This window comes from Carassius auratus, chromosome 24 (genome assembly GCF_003368295.1).
Source record: "Carassius auratus strain Wakin chromosome 24, ASM336829v1, whole genome shotgun sequence".
Classification (NCBI taxonomy): domain Eukaryota; kingdom Metazoa; phylum Chordata; class Actinopteri; order Cypriniformes; family Cyprinidae; genus Carassius; species Carassius auratus.
In genome coordinates this window covers 20,629,151-20,648,740 of record NC_039266.1, presented here as the reverse complement: position 1 = coordinate 20,648,740, position 19,590 = coordinate 20,629,151, and the positions used below count along the sequence as shown (strand labels likewise).

Here is a 19,590-nt window from a genome sequence, read left to right as displayed (position 1 = left end):
TGAAATGAAAAATGTTGAAAGACCAGCCTGCAATGGTAAAGAACAGTCTACAGAATAATACACATACAAATGTGTGGGAGCAGAGGGAATTGCTCCTGACCCAAAAAATTGCAGAATGCAACTATCACCTCTAGAAACATTTGAATTAAAATGCCAACTGTCTAGTCTTTTCTGAAAAATCAAAGCAAGAGGAGAGGACAGAACTAATGTTCCTAAACCAGCTACTTTCACTAAACCGAAGTACACAAATAAAGATGAATATCATCTGAGGCAAGTTAAACTCTTCCCTATAACCATCATCCACTATAGCCCTCTTCACCTTTGTACACTGCAAGTACAATGTGGGAGCAGGTAAAGTGGAAGGAGCAAAATGCATCAATAGCCATTGATTTTTCAAGTGATAGAATATAAGTGAAACAAAAATAAAACAAATTTAGATTAGCAACATGTGCTTCACTTTTAATTATTCAATGACACTTTAAAAAAAAATGAAAAATTAACTTCTATTTTGCTGATTTTGTCTGGTTATAAAAGTAGGAGCAACAGTTCTAAAAATGTCACAAAAAATAAATTAATAAACAATGCTTAGACCGAATATCAAAAGGATTTTTGATCAAAGGTAAGAAATTTAAATGCTTGTCAACAAAATAAAGACACCACAACAAAGAGTGCTCAACGACACTATTGTAAATGCAAAAGCAAATGTGTGGCCACATGCTATTCCATTCAAAAAAACGCATTACTGAACATTTTGACTGAGATTCACTTTTCTATTCTCACATAAACGTGCTGCACGACAGGCAGGAAACAGACATCAGTTTCATACCACTGAGCTCTGCCTGTTTCTCTTTCTTCTGCTTTTGGAAGTCTGATTCAAGGGCAGCAGATGGACGGAGGAACTTTAGAGCTGTGACAAAAGACACATTCATGTAAACTGCAACCCTTGGCCAAAACTGTAAGGATCTTAGAACACAAATAGCAATGCCTGTGTCAGCCATGTTGGACAATGGTGGAAAGTACGAAAAAAGCAGACATTCTTATTCTACAGAAGCATTCATGCATGTTGACTAAATGAAAGCCCCTAAAGCCTGACTGATTTCTGACAGACAGATAGCACGGTCAACAAGAAGAATTCAAGCTTCTGACCAAGAAAACAAAGCACAGACAGACATTCTGAACATTTTCTCTGTACCATCGACTGATGCTCCCTGCTCAGTAGTCTGCTTCTGAAGTCCTGGTTGGTATAAAGGTGTCTGTGCCTTCAGAACTGTGACAAAGAACATTTTGTAGATGGAATCACAGACATTGCAATCTCAAAGAAGACCAAAGCTTCTCAAAGTGTCCAAAGCTTGGAACACATGCAAGTTCTGTATCAAGTAGTGTAATGTGTTGAGTTACTCTGCTGAGAATTGAGGCTCAAGTCAGACTAGTAAAATTTAAAACCCATATCGGTTCCAAATATGAACCATACTAAACTGAAGAGGTTATAAGCTGGAATAAACAAATAGACAGTGATGAAGAAGTCTAAAGCAATACCAAAACAGATGTCTTTCAGACTATGACATTACAGCACAGCAGGCAGAGCCACAGCAGGATACAACAAATTATCTAAAAGTGATATTTATGCATATACAGAATTAGTCAGTTCCCCATCAAAAAGTTCTTCAGTTATGGTTTTTAGCTTGGGAATACAAGAGCGTAATTTTGTGCTACACACTTGAAATGAACAATTACATATTGTTTATTACTGTAGGATATCTTTGGAAACTTAACATAACAAATGCAACCAACACCAAACAAAGCAATATTATTACTTTGAAAATGGTTGTTTTTCAGAATAACGCAACTAGGGGAAGGAGGGAGGGAATTAATGGTTAGAAAAAAATTCCAGTAAGTATAAGAATGATTCATACCCTTGATCTTCACATGGGCTGTTGTTGCCTTGTCTCCACATACACATGTGTAGTCTCCTTCATCTTCAGGTTTGAAATCTGTGATCTTCAGCTCCACCTTTGAGGCAATTTGCCTGATGTCGTACTTTCCTCCAGACTGAATAACATGGCTTCCTTTTTTCCACTGCACAGGGACACCAGGTTTGGAAAGCTCGCAGGACAGAGTAGAACTTCCTCCTTCATCACACTCCAGGTTTTGCAGCTCATGTGTGAAGACCACTGGTAGTGCTGAGGAACCATGAAAAGATGTTGGAAATATGTTACACAAATGTCTCAGGACAACATCAGAGAACTGGACTGAACAGAGATCTTTCCAGTCTTCTTGTCTAGTTTTCAAGCTTTGAAGTCATTAAGGACATCAATCAAGCAATTTTTTTTTTCAAAAAAAAACCATCAATAACATCAGGTCACAAATTAGAGACTGTTGTACAATATGTAATACGATACATTTAATCACAATTCAACAAAAGATCTCATTCCTACCATTGACAGTAATGGTAGATGAGGTTTTGCTAAACCCACAATCACAACTATAAACTCCAGCATCTTCAGGTTTGACATTGGGGATCTTCAGTTCAAAAACAGAACCAACTTGCTTTATGTGGTATTTCTCTCCAGAGTGGATCACTTGTGTTCCTTTCCTCCAAACCACAGGAACTCCTGGCTTGGAAAGCTCACACTGAAGAGTAACACTGTCCGCCTCTTGACACTCCTGGTTTTGTAGTTCTCTTTTGAAGATCAATGCTAAGAAGCAATTGATGTTTCAACATGTTGTTAGTATATAATGCACTTTGCACAAAATGTAAATGCACACCATGACAAAACATTCAAAAACCTACCAAAGAAAGCAAGAGACGTTATAAGTCAGAACACTGACAGAAAATCACAAAAACAGTGAACGTCTTACAAGACAAGATTAGCAGATATTTGTATTAGTGAAGTTAATCTACTTAAAACCAAATAATGCTATAATATCTATGTTAAGTTCTCTTCAAGCGACTAACCAGTAAAGGTACAAATATACAAAGTCTTTGTACTGACAAAAGAGTGAACATGAGAAAAGATGACATTTAACAGACCGAATTAATTTCATACCCTTGATTTTAATGTTTGCTGTAGTCTTTTTGTCCCCACACACACATGTGTATTGTCCAGCATCTTCAAGTGTGAGGTCAGTGATCTTCAACTCAACAGTAGCCCCATCTTGCATGATGAGGTACTTTTCCCCAGATTGCAGGACCTGCGTTCCTTTCTTCCAAACAACAGGAACTCCACGCTTTGAGAGTTCACAGTGAAGAGTAACACTGTCTCCTTCGTCACAATCTTGGCTTTCTAGCTCATGTTTGAAGACCACTGGTAATGCTGAAGAGGAATTATGTGATGACATAAATTAAAGGTGTATAAAGTTAGTACAGTTTCTTGATTACACATGCATTGGCATTTTAGTGTATCACTTGATCTTAGTGCTAAAATAAACTGAATTAAAGTAAGCAAAAAAAAAAGCAAAAATCAATAAATGGATCCATTTATATTAATAAGCTTTTATCCATACCACTGACAACAACATTAGCTGTTGTTTTTCATTTCCACAATCACAGGAATATTCTCCACTGTCCTCAGGCACCAAGTCTGAAATCTGTAGCTCGCACATGGTGTCCCTCTGCATTATCTGATATCTTCCCCCATTTTTCAGACTTTCAGTTCCCTTCTTCCATTGCACTTGGCATCCGGGTTTGAGAGCTCACAGGAAAGTAAGACTTTCCCACCTTCAGTAACTTGCTGGTTCTTCATCTGACCCTTAAACCTAGCAGGTACCACTGGAGAATGAACAAGTATCATATAATTAAAATTCTTCTTCATAGTTTTAGCATCCAAAAAACAGGATGGAAGATCTCTGGGATAAGATGATGAAGATACGACATGGAAGCTAGGATAAGCCAACGTTTGTGTTATTTTGCGACATAATGTGATTAAGTTTGTAATGTATAATATCTTTACATCATTATTGATCATCAAAATTTTCTGTATCCATGAACAACAAAAAAAAAACAGTTCCAACACATCCATTTCACCAGGACTATATGAATAGATATATTACACATAGTTCAGACAAGACTGAATGTCACAAACCAAGACAAACACAAAAGTGCAAGTGCCATTTCTAAAATTTTAAAACTTTACAGACTGCTGAAAGGCATCTACTGAAATTACACAACAGCTTCTTTATAAAAACGAATTGATCTTTCCAGCAAAACCTAAATTATATTTCAGATAACTACTGTTAGACAAGAAAGCTAATGGTACAGGCTCTGGTTCCATCATGTCAGTTGTTTAACTTAGAACAAGTAAATAACTCCAGCATGTATGGAAATAGAAGACTATTTAACCATGTTTTCACCAAACTGACTTGCTAGAAATCTAAATGACAAGTACAATAAAAGTGCAATATAAAAGCACCAGTTCTCTGAGCTGAGGTGATCATCTGCTGACACAGAAATGCATGAGACTATCACTGAAATTCCTGGCAGTAACATTGCCACAAAGGAACCCAAAAGTAAAATGTCAAATGCAGAAATACAACACATATGTTGAATCAATAAAAAAATTGTACTCACCAGAAATACTTTCAAAGAACACAGGAACAGTAAAAATACTGTACATAAAAGCTTTAAGCATAAAAAACACTATTTAAGAATATATTCTAAGATTCTCCAGCTTCAAGTAATTATTTTCTATCTAACGTTAATGCATTGCTATAAACACCCAGTAAGAGAGATTTCTGTGTTAAGCAGATTGCTTTTTGGTGAAAGCCAGGTTCTTACCTTTCACTGTCAGTTTCGCTGAACTCTTCGTAGAGCCAATGTCACAGGTGTATACCTCGCTGTCACTCTTCTCCAGATCCTTCACTTTAAGGATGAGGACAGTTCCCTTTTGCATAAGCTCATACCTTCCTCCAGCCCTGATCTCCTTTGTTCCTTTCAGCCAGGTGACTTTAGAGGCAGGTTGGGCTGTCTCACATTCAAAGGAGACAACACTCTTCTCTTCAGCAGTGGCATCCTTTAGCTCATGAATGAATTTGTTAGCCAGTTCTACAGAAGGGATGAAATACTAAAGTAAATATACCTCCTGTTTATATGATTTCCCTTTTTGTATATTTAAAGGAAGGATGACAGAATCTAAAATCATAAATTGTAAAATCCTTGCCTTTGATCTCCAGCTTAGCCTTGGAGGTTGGACCACCGGTGACCTCACAGCTGTATTCTCCAGAATCTTTTTCAGTGACGTTGCGGATTGTCAGCTTTACGAGCATCTGCTCCTGACTGATTTCGTATTTCTGGCTTTTTCTAATAGACTTGCCATCCTTTGACCACTTCACTTCCAGTCCAGATTGAGAAAGCTCACAGGAGAATGTGGCATTTTCACCAATTTTGGCACTGACACCTTGAAGCTCTTTTGATATGGTAGGAGCTTCACCTGGCTCCCAAAAATAAGAAACACCTTGATTAAGCAAAACCGTATTTGTGTAAACCTATAAGTCAGTTCATTGTATGCCCTGCTTACCCTCAACAGTAAGTGTTGCCTTTGAGCTCAAATCCTTAAGAGTGAAGACCACCTCACCAGAATCAGAAGCTGAGACAGCTTTGATTGTTAAGGTATACTTGCGCCCTTTGCTGCTTATCTGGAAACGCCCTCCATCAGTGACAGGTTGGCCTTTTACGCTCCAGGTGCACTTCTCTGAACTTTCTCGGGACAAGATACACTCAAATGTGCAGTTTTCACCTGCTTTGGCCTCTACCGATTTAACACGCTTGGTGATCCCAATGTGGATATCTGGGGTCAACAGCAAAGACATTATTAAAAAAAAAAAAACTTTATCTTTTTTCATAAAAACATACAGGATAAAACTACACCAAAATGACACTACAGTGTCACTGTAGCACAACAGTACTACATAAGTTCACTGTCATACCTCGAACAGTGACCTTGGACTTGGAGAGGTCTGTGCCAAGATCGCAGCTGTACTCCCCGGCGTCAGCTTGTGTGACATCATGGATAGTAAGTCCCAAGGTCTTACCATCATGGAGGAGTTCATACTTTTCCCCTGGTGACAGGACTGTTCCATCTTTGCGCCACACAGGGGCCACTCTGGGCTTTGAGGCTTCACACTTAAGGGTAACTGTACCCTTCTCCTCTGCAACTACATCATCCAGCAACTTCAAGAAGATGGCTTTCTTCTCTGGAAGTCAATAAATAAAAAACTGCATTATGCCAAAACCTGGTCAAAAAAGTATTTATTTAGATATCATGATAGAAGCCCACCTTTGACTTTTAGGCAGACTGTTTCTTTCACATCCCTGATGCTGAATGAGACCTTCCCACCATCCTCAGGTGCTAGGTTCTTGAGGGTGAGCGTGTGGGTCTTATCCACATGGGTGATGGCATTGACCTCATTGTTGAAGAGCAGCTTGTCATTGAGAGTCCACTGGACCTCTTCATCAGCATAGTTAACCTCACAGGTGAACACCACATCACCATCTTCATCAACCTCCACGTCTGTCAGATGTTTGGTGATCTGGATTTTACGCACTATGTTTGTCAGAAAAATAAACATCAAAAAGCATGATCAAAGTGGCATTTATTTTACCAACAGCACCTATGAGTGCTTGGAGTAGTCAAAGCAAAGCTCTAACAAGCAACCACAACCCTGAAGGGTTGGATGTATTAAGGGAATGCAATTTGAAACAGCATGCTTCAAATGCCTTGTTTGTGACATTACCTTCTACTTTGAGAACAGCTTTGGTCTCACAGACCCCAACCTGACAGCGATACTCTCCAGAGTCCTCTGCACTCAAAGCTTGTATGATCAGCTGCACACTGGCGTCCTTTTGCTTCATGCTGTATTTGCTGGAAGCTTCCAAAGCAGTTTGACCCTTAAACCACCGTACTTCTTTTGGTGTGGCAGAGAACTTGCAACATAGTGTGGTGGAAGTCTTCTCCTTGGCGGACACATCTTTAAGAGGCTCCAGGACTTCAATGGGACGCTCTGTGTAGTGATATGAACAGTAATTTTGAAAACAAACAGAAAAGTGCACAAAACTACAACAACCAACATTGCATTTCATCTGTAGTTGAAATTGTATCGTGCATCATCAAAAACTATTCAATTAGAATTATTAGATACAGATTAGATTTCTTTTGGAGTGGCTTTTTGCAAATCTCGGTTAAACCAAGTGTCTAACCTTTCACTTTGAGCTCAGCTGTTGATTTGCTCTTTCCAGCAGTGAACTGTACTGGGCCTGACATGGAGGGCTTGGTTTTCTTAAAAGTGAGTCGGTGCATGGTTCCCTCTTTTTCCATCTCTATATCTGCACACTCCTTCAGCTGTTCCCCATTCAGCATCCATTTCACTGGCTTGACAGTCTCCACGCTGACTTCCACCTCAAAGCGGGCAGCAAACGGCTCGGTCACTTCCACAGAACTCAGATGCCGTACTACGCTGATAGCCTGCTCTGAAGGTTGTGATGAGACAGTGTCAAAAATAGGCTATATCAAAAATGTTTATGTAGTACAATTCTCTAAAACACTTAAGAAAACATATACTAACGAAACTGCATGGAAATAAAACAAAATGAATGGAAAGTAAATTCACACAGCGGTACTTTAAACTGAAAGCAAACATACATTTGTCCATTTGGAAGGGGAAATTAATGAGATAAGATTTTTAAACATGGTATACAAAGCTCATTCTTGTCTATTGCAGATCAATCAAAAACTGTTCTACAAACCTTTATCAAATAATTAAAAACATGCAGTCATGTTTTCTACACCCTTTTTACAGTCAATTCTGAAACGTGTTTTAGTTTTTAATGTATGGTTGTGCTTTATAAATTCTGCTGTGATTCTGCTAAAATTGTATTTAATTCTTTAAATCACAAATGGTTTTTTACCTTCTACTAGTAGCTGACATGAAGTCTTATCATCAATGGCGTCACACACATATGTATCCTCATCATCAGAGTCCACGTCGATGATGGTGAGCTTCCTGTAGATGTCCTCACTGGTGATCTCGTGCTTCTTGCTGGGTTTGATCTCGGACTTGTTCTTGTACCATGTGACTTTAGCGTTGGCCCGTGAAACTTGACATTCTAAGTATGCGCGGTGTTTGTACATGGCGATTTTGTCTCTCAGTTTCTTCACAAATCTGACAGGCAGTTCTGTAATGATTATAAGGGAGCTTAGGGGATCTACAGATTAGTAAGACAATCTTAGAAAAGCTACAGGTCATTAGTCTTAACACTAAATGCAAAATGCATGCAGATATGACAGACATGACAACGAACCTTTAACCTTCAGTTTGGCGACTGAAGAGGCCTTCTCAGCTGTGAACCTGATTTCACCTGCATCCTCAGCCTTTACAGATTTGAAGAGTAGAACGTATGTTCTTCCTAACACAAAAAACTTTAAATAAGTTTAAGAACCATTAATCTGTCCCTCTTGGACCTGCTTTTTTTTGCTTTTTGTGAACAGCGAATATAAAAGGAACTGATTGTATTGTAATTTAAACTATGTACTGCCATACTGGGCTGCATGTTCCTCAATCTACAAGCATTTCTACAAGCACACCTAAGGTCTCAAAAAGAAAGCAATCAAAGTCAATTTTGTTCGACTCACCCTCCTGTCTTATCTTTATGTTGTCTCCTGCTTTCAGTTTGGCATCTCCTTTGTGCCACTGAGCCTCGACCTCATCGTGAGAGACCTCACAATCAAATGTTGCACTCTCCTTCTCTGTCACCTCCACGTCCTGCAGCGGCTTGACTATTGTAATATCTCTGGCTGCAAGAATTCAATTTCAAACATTTTTTCAAGTGACATTACAAAATGCTTGAGTTCAGCAGTGATTAAATGTCACACTCAGAAGTCGTTCATCTTTACCGTGAACAGTGAACTTTGCCGTGGTATTGTCATCTGTTGTTCTACATATATACTGGCCCTGGTCTTCATATGCACACTTATGGATGATCAGGGTGCGCTTGTTGGCCTGGGAATGGATGCCAAATTTCTTTCCTGGCTTCAATTCCTCATCATCCTGATGGGGAATTAATGACACAGTTCCATCAACATTTTTAAGTTTTTCTTTCCACAATTTATTTTTAACAATTCTAAATCAAATACTAATACCTTAAACCACTTGACATCAGCATTTGCTCTTGACACCTCACATTCAAAGGTGACTTTCTCCTTTTCAGGAGAACTGATATCCCGTAGAGGTTTGAGGATCTTTGCAGCGGGTTCTGCACAAAAAATGGCAATAATTAGGGCTATAATTGTCGGGTTGAATAAACGTAAACATGTTTGTTATACAGTTTTGTACAAGTTTGTACAGTTTGTACTGAAAGTGTCCAGTACTTGAAAACACACTTTTTATGATCTTATGCTAAATAGCTTACTGAATCTTGCTATTCAGGCTTAAGCTTCAAAGACCTGCAATATGCACACTGACCTGTAACAATTAGTTTGCCAGAAGTATAGACATCCTCAGCTTGGAAAGTAATAGTTCCACCATCACTTATCTTCAGCTGGGACATAGTCAAGCATTGCCTGTTCCCCTGTGCTGTAATGATGATATTTGGTCCTGCCTTTAGTTTTTTTGCATCTTTGCTCCAGGAACCTTCTACATCAGCCTTGCTGAGCTCCACCTCCATAGTGATGCTCTCTTTTTCTTGCACTTTCATATCTTTTAGGCCTTTTACTATTTGAATCTTTTTAACTAAATGGTAGAAAAAGAAACGTTGGAAATCCACAGATGAAATACTTTTATTTGATAAATTCCTGTGTTTTTTAAATCATAAAATATTATGATCGAAAGAGTAACTCTGTAAAAGAGTAACATAATGAAGGAATCCATACTTTCTACTGTCAGTTTGGCCTGGGTCTTGTCATCTAGGGTTTCACATGAGTAATATCCTCTGTCAGCATACGCCACACTCTTGAGGACCAGAGCCTGCCTGGCACCATCCACAGACATCTCTATATTGTCTCCTTGCTGTAGTATCACACCATTCTTCATCCACTTCACATCTTTTGAGGGTTTACTCAGCTCCACTTCCAAACGAACTGTGTCCTGCTCAGTAACAGTCATATCTGCAAGCTTCTTCTTGAAGGTGACAGGAAGTTCTGCAAAATACAGATCAATTTGTAGTGAGAAACAGGTAGTCTGTGTACTTCCTGACGATATATTGCATTACGATTAAGAATAGTATCTGTCACTTATCCTTACGTTGTACTTGGAGTGTGGCTTTGCACAGTTTCCCCTCGGCGTCGATACTGATCTCTCCTGCATCCTCCTGAGTGACAGCTGTGATGATGAGGGAATGGCTGCTTCCCCCATGAGCGATCTTAAATTTGGGACTAGCTGTAATAGGAATGTCATTACGCAGCCATCTGACACTTACATCGGCTGGTGTGATGGAGCATTTAAAGATGGCATCTTTGCCTTCATTTGCAACAACATTGTTCAGCTTGGTAGTGAACCTCACCAGACGTGGGGCTGTGGGAAATTAGATTGAAAAGCTGAGAGAAATGATAATGATGGACATCTATCACTTAAAACAAGCTTAATAAGTTGTGTTGGTTCATATTGATGAGAATCGATTAGAAACTAATTGTTCGTACCTTTAGTAGTGACTTTGGTGGAGGTCTTGTCATCTTTGCATTCACAGCTGTACTCTCCTTCGTCCTCCTGAGCCACAGCGGACACAGTCAAGATGCAATTGGTGCCATCGGTGCGGATACTGAATCTACCACCTGATTTGATTTCTTTGCCATTATGCTTCCAGAGCACACTACTCGTGGCTTTGTTGAGACTGCAGGAAAGTGTCACTGTGCTTTCCAGTACTGCAGACACTGGCTGCAATGGCACCACAAACTTTAAAGGTGCATCTGCAGGGCACAGATGAGGGACAAATTTAATTTTGTCTGCGATCAGTTAGAATTATTATTTCAATAAGTGCAATTATATCCAACACATAATTCCAGATGTATGAGTATTAAAGTGTTAGTTAAACAAAAAATGAAAATTATGTCATTAATGACTCCAAACCCATAAGACCTCTATGGTTTATCTTGGGAAAACAGTTTAAGATATTTTAGATTTAGTCTGAGAGCTCTCTGTCCCTATATTGAAAACGTATGTAGGGTATACGATCCATGTCCAGAAAGGTAATAAAAACATCTTCAAAGTAGTCCATGTGAAATCAAAGGGTCAGTTAAAATATTTTGAAGCACCTAAAATACATTTTGGTCCAAAAATAACAAGAACTACGACTTTATTCAGCATTGTCTTCTCTTCCGTGTCTGAGAGAGAGTTCAAAACACTGCAGTGTATGATATCCGGTTCACGAATGAATCACTTGATGTAACCAGATCTTCTTGAACCAGTTCACCAAATCAAACTGAATCATTTGAAACGGTTCGTGTCTCCAATAAGCATTAATCCACAAATGACTTAAGCTGTTAACTTTTTTAATGTGGCTGACACTCCCTCTGAGTTAAAACAAACCAATATCCCGGAGTAATTCATGCACTCAAACAGTACACTGACTGAACTGCTGTGAAGAGAGAACTGAAGATGAACGCCGAGCCAGATAACAACGAAAGATTGACTCATTCTCGAGTCAAGAAACCGTTTCTGTCGGACGCGTCCGATTCGAGAACCGAGGAGCTGATGATACTGCGCATGTGTGATTCAGCGTGAAGCAGACTGACACACAGAGCGTCTGAACTGAACTGATTCTTTTGGTGATTGATTCTGAACTGATTCTGTGCTAGTGTTATGAGCGCGGGTAAACCGAAGAATTTTATGAAGGGCAATCATCGCCAGTGAAGTCATTACGTCGAGTGCAAAAGAACCGGTGAGCCATTTTCTTCAACCATTTTATTGAATCGAACTGTCCGAAAGAACCGGTTTGCGGAAAAGAACCGAACTTCCCATCACTACTGGTGATCCGAAAACCGATGCAACCAGTTCTTGACTTGAGAATGAGTACATCTTTCGTTTGTTATCTGGCTCGGCTCGGTGTTCATCTTCAGTTCTCTCTTCACAGCAGTTCAGTCAATGTACTGTTTGAATACATTAATTATTCTGGGATATTAGTTTGTTTTAACTCAGGGAGTGTCAGCCACATTAAAAAAGTTAACAGCTTAAATAATTTGTGGATTAATGCTTATTGGACACGCGAACTGTTTCAAATGATTCAGATCGATTTGGTTAACTGGTTCAAAAAGATCCGGTTACATCGAATGATTCGTTCGCGAACCGGATACCACAACACTGCAGTGAACGCGCTCACAACAGACACGGAAGAGAAGACTATGCCGAATAAAGTCGTAGTTTTTGCTATTTTTGGACCAAAATGTATTTTAGATGCTTCAAAAAATTCTAACTGACCCTCTGATGTCACATGGACTACTTTGATGATGTTTTTATTACCTTTCTGGACATGGACAGTATACCGTACATACGTTTTCAATGGAGGGACAGAAAGCTCTTAGGTCTTGGGAACGACATGAGGGCGAGTCATTAATGACATAATTTACAACATGACAACATTTTCGGGTGAACTATCCTTTTAATTGAATTGAATTAAAAAAAACAATATGAAATAAAAAATTATGAAAACTGCCATTAAACTCTTCTTAATTTCTCTAATTTTCCTTGGGAAATTATCAGCATCTTAAACCATTTGTACGTTTTCTTACTTTGAAGTTGCAAATTAGCTTTTACCTTTGACCTGAACCTTGAACTCAACCTTGTCATCAGCCGTCTGACAAAAGTAGGTGCCGCTGTCTTTAGATTCAGAGGACTTAACGATGAGGACACGTGAGCAACCTTCCTGTTTCATCTCATACTTTGATCCGTCTTTCAGTTCTATTCCATCCCTGAACCACTTAACACTACAATTCTCTGACATCACCTCGGTTTTTAACACAACCTTTTCTGTTGACTCGACCATCACAGTTTCTTTTGTTACGGATGTCTTCTGGAATTTGGTAGAAACATCTGAGGGAAAAAAAATAATCACTTAATTGTGACCATGTTATGGAGGAAGACAAGTCCACTAATGTGCAAGGAAATTTTACCTTCCACCTGAATCTTAAAAAGAAGTTTCTCATTCCCAACTTCACAGGTGTATTCTCCAGCATCCTTCTTATCCACATTCTCCAGAACCAGCTGACGGCTCTTGCCCTTTGACTCAATGTGGACAGTCTTACTGGAGCTCAACTGCTTGCCATCCTTGAACCATTTCACCTCAGTCTTCAGGTCAGAAACTTCACAGCTCAGTGTGGCTTTTTGGGAGGCTGAAACCTTCACTTCCTTCTGATAAGAGTCTTTGTTGGTGAAGGCAGCTTTGAGCTCTAATAAGAAGAGAGTTTACTTAATTCAAAGAGTTTGCCTATTTACAGAGAAAATCAACAGTTGGGTGGCAATTACATTGAATATGACGAGACAATAAATATTTTCATAGCAGCTTTTAAATAACCAAAAGAAGACTGTTAAGATGCACAGAACCAAAATGAACAGTCCAAAATGGTTTCCATACCTGTAACCTGAATCTTAAATGGCAGCTTTTCATTTCCAACTTCACAGGTATATTCTCCAGCATCCTTCTTCTCCACGTTCTCCAGCAGGAGCTGGCGGCTCTTGCCCTTTGACTCCATGTGGACAGTCTTACTGGAGCTCAACTGCTTGCCATCCTTGAACCATTTCACCTCAGTCTTGGGGTCAGAAACCTCACAGCTCAGTGTGGCCTTTTGGGAAGCAGCTACTTTGACTTCCTTCTGATAGGTGTCCTTGTTGGTGAAGGCAGCTTGAATATCTAGTTGGGCAGGCATATTGCAACATGGATCCAGTATTAGACAGTATTCTTTGAGCAAATATTTTATTTTAAGTTATAGACATCAAATACTGCAAAGACTGAATGGTTGAGAAATCCAGAAGAAATCAAAAATCATAGAATGGATATTAAGCAAATAAATCCAAATCTTACTGCAGATTATTACTTTTCCAGTAGCATCGAAATTAGCAAGAATTGCTTTTTAATTTTTAAAATTACTTCTTGATAAGAAAAAATATGCGTCACTACATCTACAAACACAAATTAATTGTCTCTTACTCAATGGTTTCTTTTATCGAGGACAAACTCTTTTGTCAAGCTTCACTGATTGATTGTAATTTGGATTTATTTCATAAGGAAGAAAAACTAAAATAGAAACCTACAGCCAAAAGACAAACAAAATGATATTCCCATACCTGTCACCTGAATTTTAAAGGCAAGTTTCTCATTTCCAGCTTCACAGGTGTACTCCCCAGCATCTTTCTTCTCCACATTCTCCAGCAGGAGCTGGCGGCTCTTGCCCCTTGACTCCATAAAGACAGTCTTACTGGAGCTCAACTGCTTGCCATCCTTGAACCATTTTACCTCGGTCTTGGGGTCAGAAACCTCACAGCTCAGTGTGGCCTTTTGGGAAGCAGCTACTTTGACTTCCTTCTGATAGGAGTCTTTGTTGGTGAAGGCAGCTTGAACATCTGGTTGGGCAATGGGCAATATGAGAAAACAGTATGCTTTGAGTAAATATATATTACTCTGGATTATATACAACATATACAGCAAAAACTAGTTAGGAATGCTAAATAAATTGCAAATGAATCCACAAAAAAGCCAATTTCATTGCAGACTGTAACTTGTTATTGGTTTTGTACCACTGAATTGGTAACAAATTATTCTACTTTTCATTGTACCTCTTCTTGAAGACACATTAATAAAATCTTGTGAGGCAAAGCATATATACAACTCTTTTAATCAACTCAACAGACAAACACAAGAACATACCTGTCACTTCAATTTTAAAGGCAAGCTTTTCATTTCCAGCTTCACAGGTATATTCTCCAGCATCCTTCTTCTCCACGTTCTCCAGCACCAGCTGGCGGCTTTTGCCCTTTGACTCCATGTGGACAGTCTTACTGGAGCTCAACTGCTTACCATCCTTGAACCATTTCACCTCAGTCTTGACGTCAGACACTTCACAGCTCAGTGTGGCTTTCTGGGAGGATGAAACCTTCACTTCCTTCTGATAGGTGTCCTTGTTGGAGAAGGTGGCTTGAATGTCTGGGGCAGAAGTAAAGATTTAGGAATACAGTATCAGAAACTGCATTTAGTTTTATGTAAACTGCACTTCGCTTATTTTTGACTGAGTCACTGGAACCCTAAAAAACAAGCAAAAACACTGGCATGATATTCTTACCTTCCACACAAATCTTAAAGACAAGCTTTTCATTTCCAGCTTCACAGGTATATTCTCCAACATCCTTCTTTTGAATGTTCTCCAGCAGCAGCTGACGGCTTTTGCCCTTTGACTCCATGTGGACAGTCTTACTGGAAATCAACTGCTTACCATCCTTGAACCATTTCACCTCAGTCTTGAGGTCAGAAACCTCACAGCTCAGTGTGGCTTTTTGGGAAGCAGCTACTTTGACTTCCTTCTGATAGGAGTCTTTGTTGGAGAAGGCGGCTTGTATGTCTGGAGCAGAAGTAAAGTTTTAGGAATACAGTATCAGAAACTGTATTAAGTTTTATGTAAACATTGGTTTAGTCATGGTTTATTGAGTCACTAGAACCTTAAAAAAGCCAAAATGCTGCCGTGTTGTTCTTACCTTCCACCCGAATCTTAAAGACCAGCTTTTCATTTCCAGCTTCGCAGGTATATTCTCCAGCATCCTTCTTCTCCACATTATCCAGCACGAGCTGGCGGCTCTTGCCCTTCGACTCCATGTGGACAGTCTTACTGGAAATCAACTGCTTGCCATCCTTGAACCATTTCACTTCAGTTTTGGCATCAGAAACTTCACAGCTCAGTGTGGCCTTTTGGGAGGTTGAAACCTTCACCTCCTTCTGATAAGAGTCTTTGTTGGAGAAAGCAGCACGAGTTTCTAAAAAGGACATTCATTGTTTAGTAAAACATCAAAAAGCGTACAGTTCAGGACTTCAAAAAAACCTCAAAATGGAGAAAAACACATTGGCTTAATAATACGTACATTTCGTACAAATTTCAATAACATCTAAGTGATTGTTTCCCACAGGCTAATCTACAGTTATTTGCTTTCAAGTTTACCCTTTATATCTACAATACTTTAGGTACTCGGAAAAGAGCTGTACCTTCTAAGAACCATTACTGTCCTCAGTAAGATCTGACATTGGCATACAAAATGACATGCTAAACTTTAATATAACTTATACAAGGCTAGTATAACTTTTAATTTCACTTATTAAATCATTTATTAGTTGTAGAAGCATTTAGCTTCACTGTTCAAAAAACCATAAAGTTATGACATTAATTAGGTATTGTGGCATATCTGATTAATCCTGCTTATTTAAATTTTTAGTTTCAGACTAATTAGCACATAGTCTTGCCTTTTATCTTGACCAGGAATGTCATTTTGTCCTCTGCCGTCTCACACGAGTAGTGTCCTTCATCGCTCTGCTTGGCACCCCTGATGACCAGCTTCCTTTGTGTCCCCTGAGATATAAAAGTTGTCCTCTTGTCCTCCATTATTTCTGTCTGCTCTTTCTTCCACACAACGGCAGTTCCAGGAGAAGCAACCTCACAGCTCAACACCACGTCACCCAAAAGAGCATCACTCTCTTGGGGCTGAGCCCTCGGCTTGTTAACAAACTTAGCTGGTTCTTCTGTCAGGGGAAATTGAAGGATTAGATGCCACATCTCTTTGATTTCAACATCATTAGGTATAAAAGTACATTATAAAACACACATTAAACATGGCATAAGAAACATAATGACATCGACTGTCCATTTGTATATAATTTGATAGTGAAAATGCTGACACAAAAAAGGTAACAACCCAAACTCTCCTAAATTACATGTATTCAGACAGGAACTGACAGTCTAACAGATATTTTAATGATGTGTACACATTAAAGATACTCATCACATCCCAAAGTATACTGAATTTGATACCTGAAAGTGCATGAGTTCTAAGCAGATCTGTTACCGGACAAACACAGCAACACTTCCTGTTTAGCAGCCAAAGCCCAGCTGCTCCTAGATGTCAACACTGACTGCTTACACCATTTATCCACTCTGAACTTTCTTTACTTTCGGTGTTGGGCTATGAAGCACTTACTACTCAACACTGATTTTAATTGCAAATAGACGGGACCACTGTGTATTTCTCTTCTATTATTTGACAGGATAAACTCTTCACTATAAATACTATAAAAACAACATGTTTGTAAATATAATTTATTCTACCTTAGGCTTGAAATATAAATAATGGATATAAAACCATAAGATAACTGAAATGGGTTAGGAAGCGGCTTCTTTCACCTTTAAGGGCAAGCTGGACAGACATTTTATCGCCATCAAACATGCATTCATAGATGCCCACATCTTCATGGTCAATGTTGTGGACTGTCAGTGTGCGTTTACGGTCCACACTTGTGGCTTCATATTTTTTACCCATCCTCAGTTCCTTCCCATTCTTCATCCAGACAACCTAAAGCACAGACAGTACCTGCAGTTAACGTTAAAAAAACCCCACATCCCATCATGTCCACACATTTAAGGTCCCTGTAAAGGCAATATTTAATGAGTTCTGAGCTTGATACACCAAAGAAAAATTTATTATTAACCAAATAAGTGATCAAAATCTTGAAAAAATGGCCGGTATCCTCTGCTCTCAAATACTAGGGGCATCTAATGTGAAATATCGCTGTTGCTACATCCTGAATGGATGCTCCTAGTGTGTTACTAAAATGGTACTGACAACTTGCAATTGAGCAGGTGAACTGACGGCAATGTGCTCTATTTATAGTGTTAGAGGAGGGGCCATGGCTCGGGGGCTCCAGTGCATCATCAAACCCGCTTTTTAACTCGCCCAAAACATCCTGAACACAGAATTGGTGAAAAACTGTTTAACGGTCTAACTCTACTATTCAGAACTACATAGTTCAAAGTCTTTGTAATGTGTAGATTAGTTGCATTTATAATGCATTCAGAAACAATTCTCAAAATTGGCTTTACAGGGACTATAAATAGATATTTGGTGTTTGTCCCTTTGGGCAATGCATCTCAAAGTTGGTTGAACAAGATAAATTAAACTAAACTGGGACAGGAGAACTTATAACAAACTTAAAATACTAACTATTTTCTGTGGATTTGATTTATTTTTGACAAAAAAGTGCATGTTGTCACCTGGATGCTTGAATCGGACACTTCTGTGTACATCTGAGCAGAGGAGTGCATGCTGAAAGTAAACACTTCCACCTGAGAAGACTTATTGGTGAAACGTGCGGGTGCGGCTAGAGAAGATCAGTATAAAATATCAGGAAAGCTGTTGGAAAGTTATTCTGTTTAAGTTAACAGAAATGTTTCCTCTCTTACCTTTCACACTAAGCGTGGAAACACTCTGAGATCCACCACCCACAAACTTGACCTGTGCTCCATTTAGTTCCATGGATACCTCCCTAATGACCAGCGTGTGTGTGGTCTTTGAGCGTGTGATCAGATACTCAGATCCACTGCGGATCATTCTGTCATTTATGGTCCAGGAGCCGGAACATACGGCTGAGAGCTCAACAGTGAAGGTTGCTTCTTCACCTACATGTGCACTGCAGTTGACCAGGCCTGTCTTCACTGATGCTGTGGGCTCTGAACAAATAAACTTAAATATACTTACTGGATTTAAAACAGTTTATTTTAGCTTAAATATGAAGACTGTCAACAACAACAACAGAAAACATTCTCACCAAGGTAAAACGTTCCAGGAACCTCCAAGTAGGCACTCTGACCAAAATCATTGACCGCTGAGATGCGGAACTGATAGCTTGCTTCTTCTGAAATTTCACTGATGGTGTATTCAGTGCTAGACACAGACGTACTAGTGACTTTAACCCAGGTTTGGGCTCCCACCTTCCTGCGCTCAAGGATGTAGCCGGTGATGGGCACGGGCCGTTCACTGTCTGGTGGAGACCAGCACAGTGTGATCGATGAATCTGTCTTGTTTCGCACCACTGGCTCAAGTGGGGGATCTGGGGGATGTTTCCTCGGTGCTGAGGTCAAAGTTTATATTATTGTTAATCAGGTTGAAGAAATGGAATCTCTCTAAATGTCAAAAGCAATTATGTTTACCGTTGAAACATTGGTAAATAAATGCACTAGTACAGTCACCACATAGTAGCTGTGGTGTCATTCGATTTGATGTGATTCAAATCATTAGAACAAGAAACCGCTTGTAAAATCTTGTGGAAAGGTTTGGGTCGGATTTACAAATGCATTCACCTGTGACGGAGAAGCGGGTGGATGTCTTGCAGTCATGGGCGATGAAAGCTACCTCACCCGAGTCCTCTGCAGTACATTCGCGAATGGTCAGTGTGTACTGTCTGTTAATGCGGGCGATAATAATTCGGGAGTCCTCTTTCAGCCTCTCCCCATTCCTGGTCCAGTATGCATCATCTACTGGTTTCTCCAGTTCCACACAGAAGATTACGGTATCGCTAACTGGCACCACTGTCCTCCTCGGCAGCTTTTTGGTGATGTTGCCTGAAAGTGCAGAGAAAAACCA

The 19,590-nt window shown here is 39.4% G+C and overlaps 1 protein-coding gene across 1 annotated transcript in view; it reads right to left on the bottom strand.

The window, feature by feature from the left end:
• Window positions 1-19,590, bottom strand: part of LOC113042568 (obscurin-like) — a 38,312-nt gene that overhangs the window by 14,270 nt on the left and 4,452 nt on the right. Inside the window, 32 exon segments of the mRNA XM_026201511.1 lie at window positions 827-907; window positions 1,193-1,267; window positions 1,914-2,180; window positions 4,775-5,041; window positions 5,157-5,426; window positions 5,514-5,783; window positions 5,923-6,189; window positions 6,273-6,539; window positions 6,730-6,996; window positions 7,193-7,462; window positions 7,901-8,167; window positions 8,294-8,398; window positions 8,625-8,786; window positions 8,886-9,039; window positions 9,132-9,244; window positions 9,454-9,720; window positions 9,861-10,127; window positions 10,231-10,500; window positions 10,626-10,892; window positions 12,736-13,011; window positions 13,092-13,367; window positions 13,553-13,828; window positions 14,263-14,538; window positions 14,843-15,118; window positions 15,255-15,530; window positions 15,664-15,939; window positions 16,421-16,696; window positions 17,355-17,523; window positions 18,222-18,328; window positions 18,411-18,677; window positions 18,776-19,078; window positions 19,308-19,568. Coding sequence (XP_026057296.1) covers window positions 827-907; window positions 1,193-1,267; window positions 1,914-2,180; window positions 4,775-5,041; window positions 5,157-5,426; window positions 5,514-5,783; window positions 5,923-6,189; window positions 6,273-6,539; window positions 6,730-6,996; window positions 7,193-7,462; window positions 7,901-8,167; window positions 8,294-8,398; window positions 8,625-8,786; window positions 8,886-9,039; window positions 9,132-9,244; window positions 9,454-9,720; window positions 9,861-10,127; window positions 10,231-10,500; window positions 10,626-10,892; window positions 12,736-13,011; window positions 13,092-13,367; window positions 13,553-13,828; window positions 14,263-14,538; window positions 14,843-15,118; window positions 15,255-15,530; window positions 15,664-15,939; window positions 16,421-16,696; window positions 17,355-17,523; window positions 18,222-18,328; window positions 18,411-18,677; window positions 18,776-19,078; window positions 19,308-19,568 — 7,488 coding nt within the window.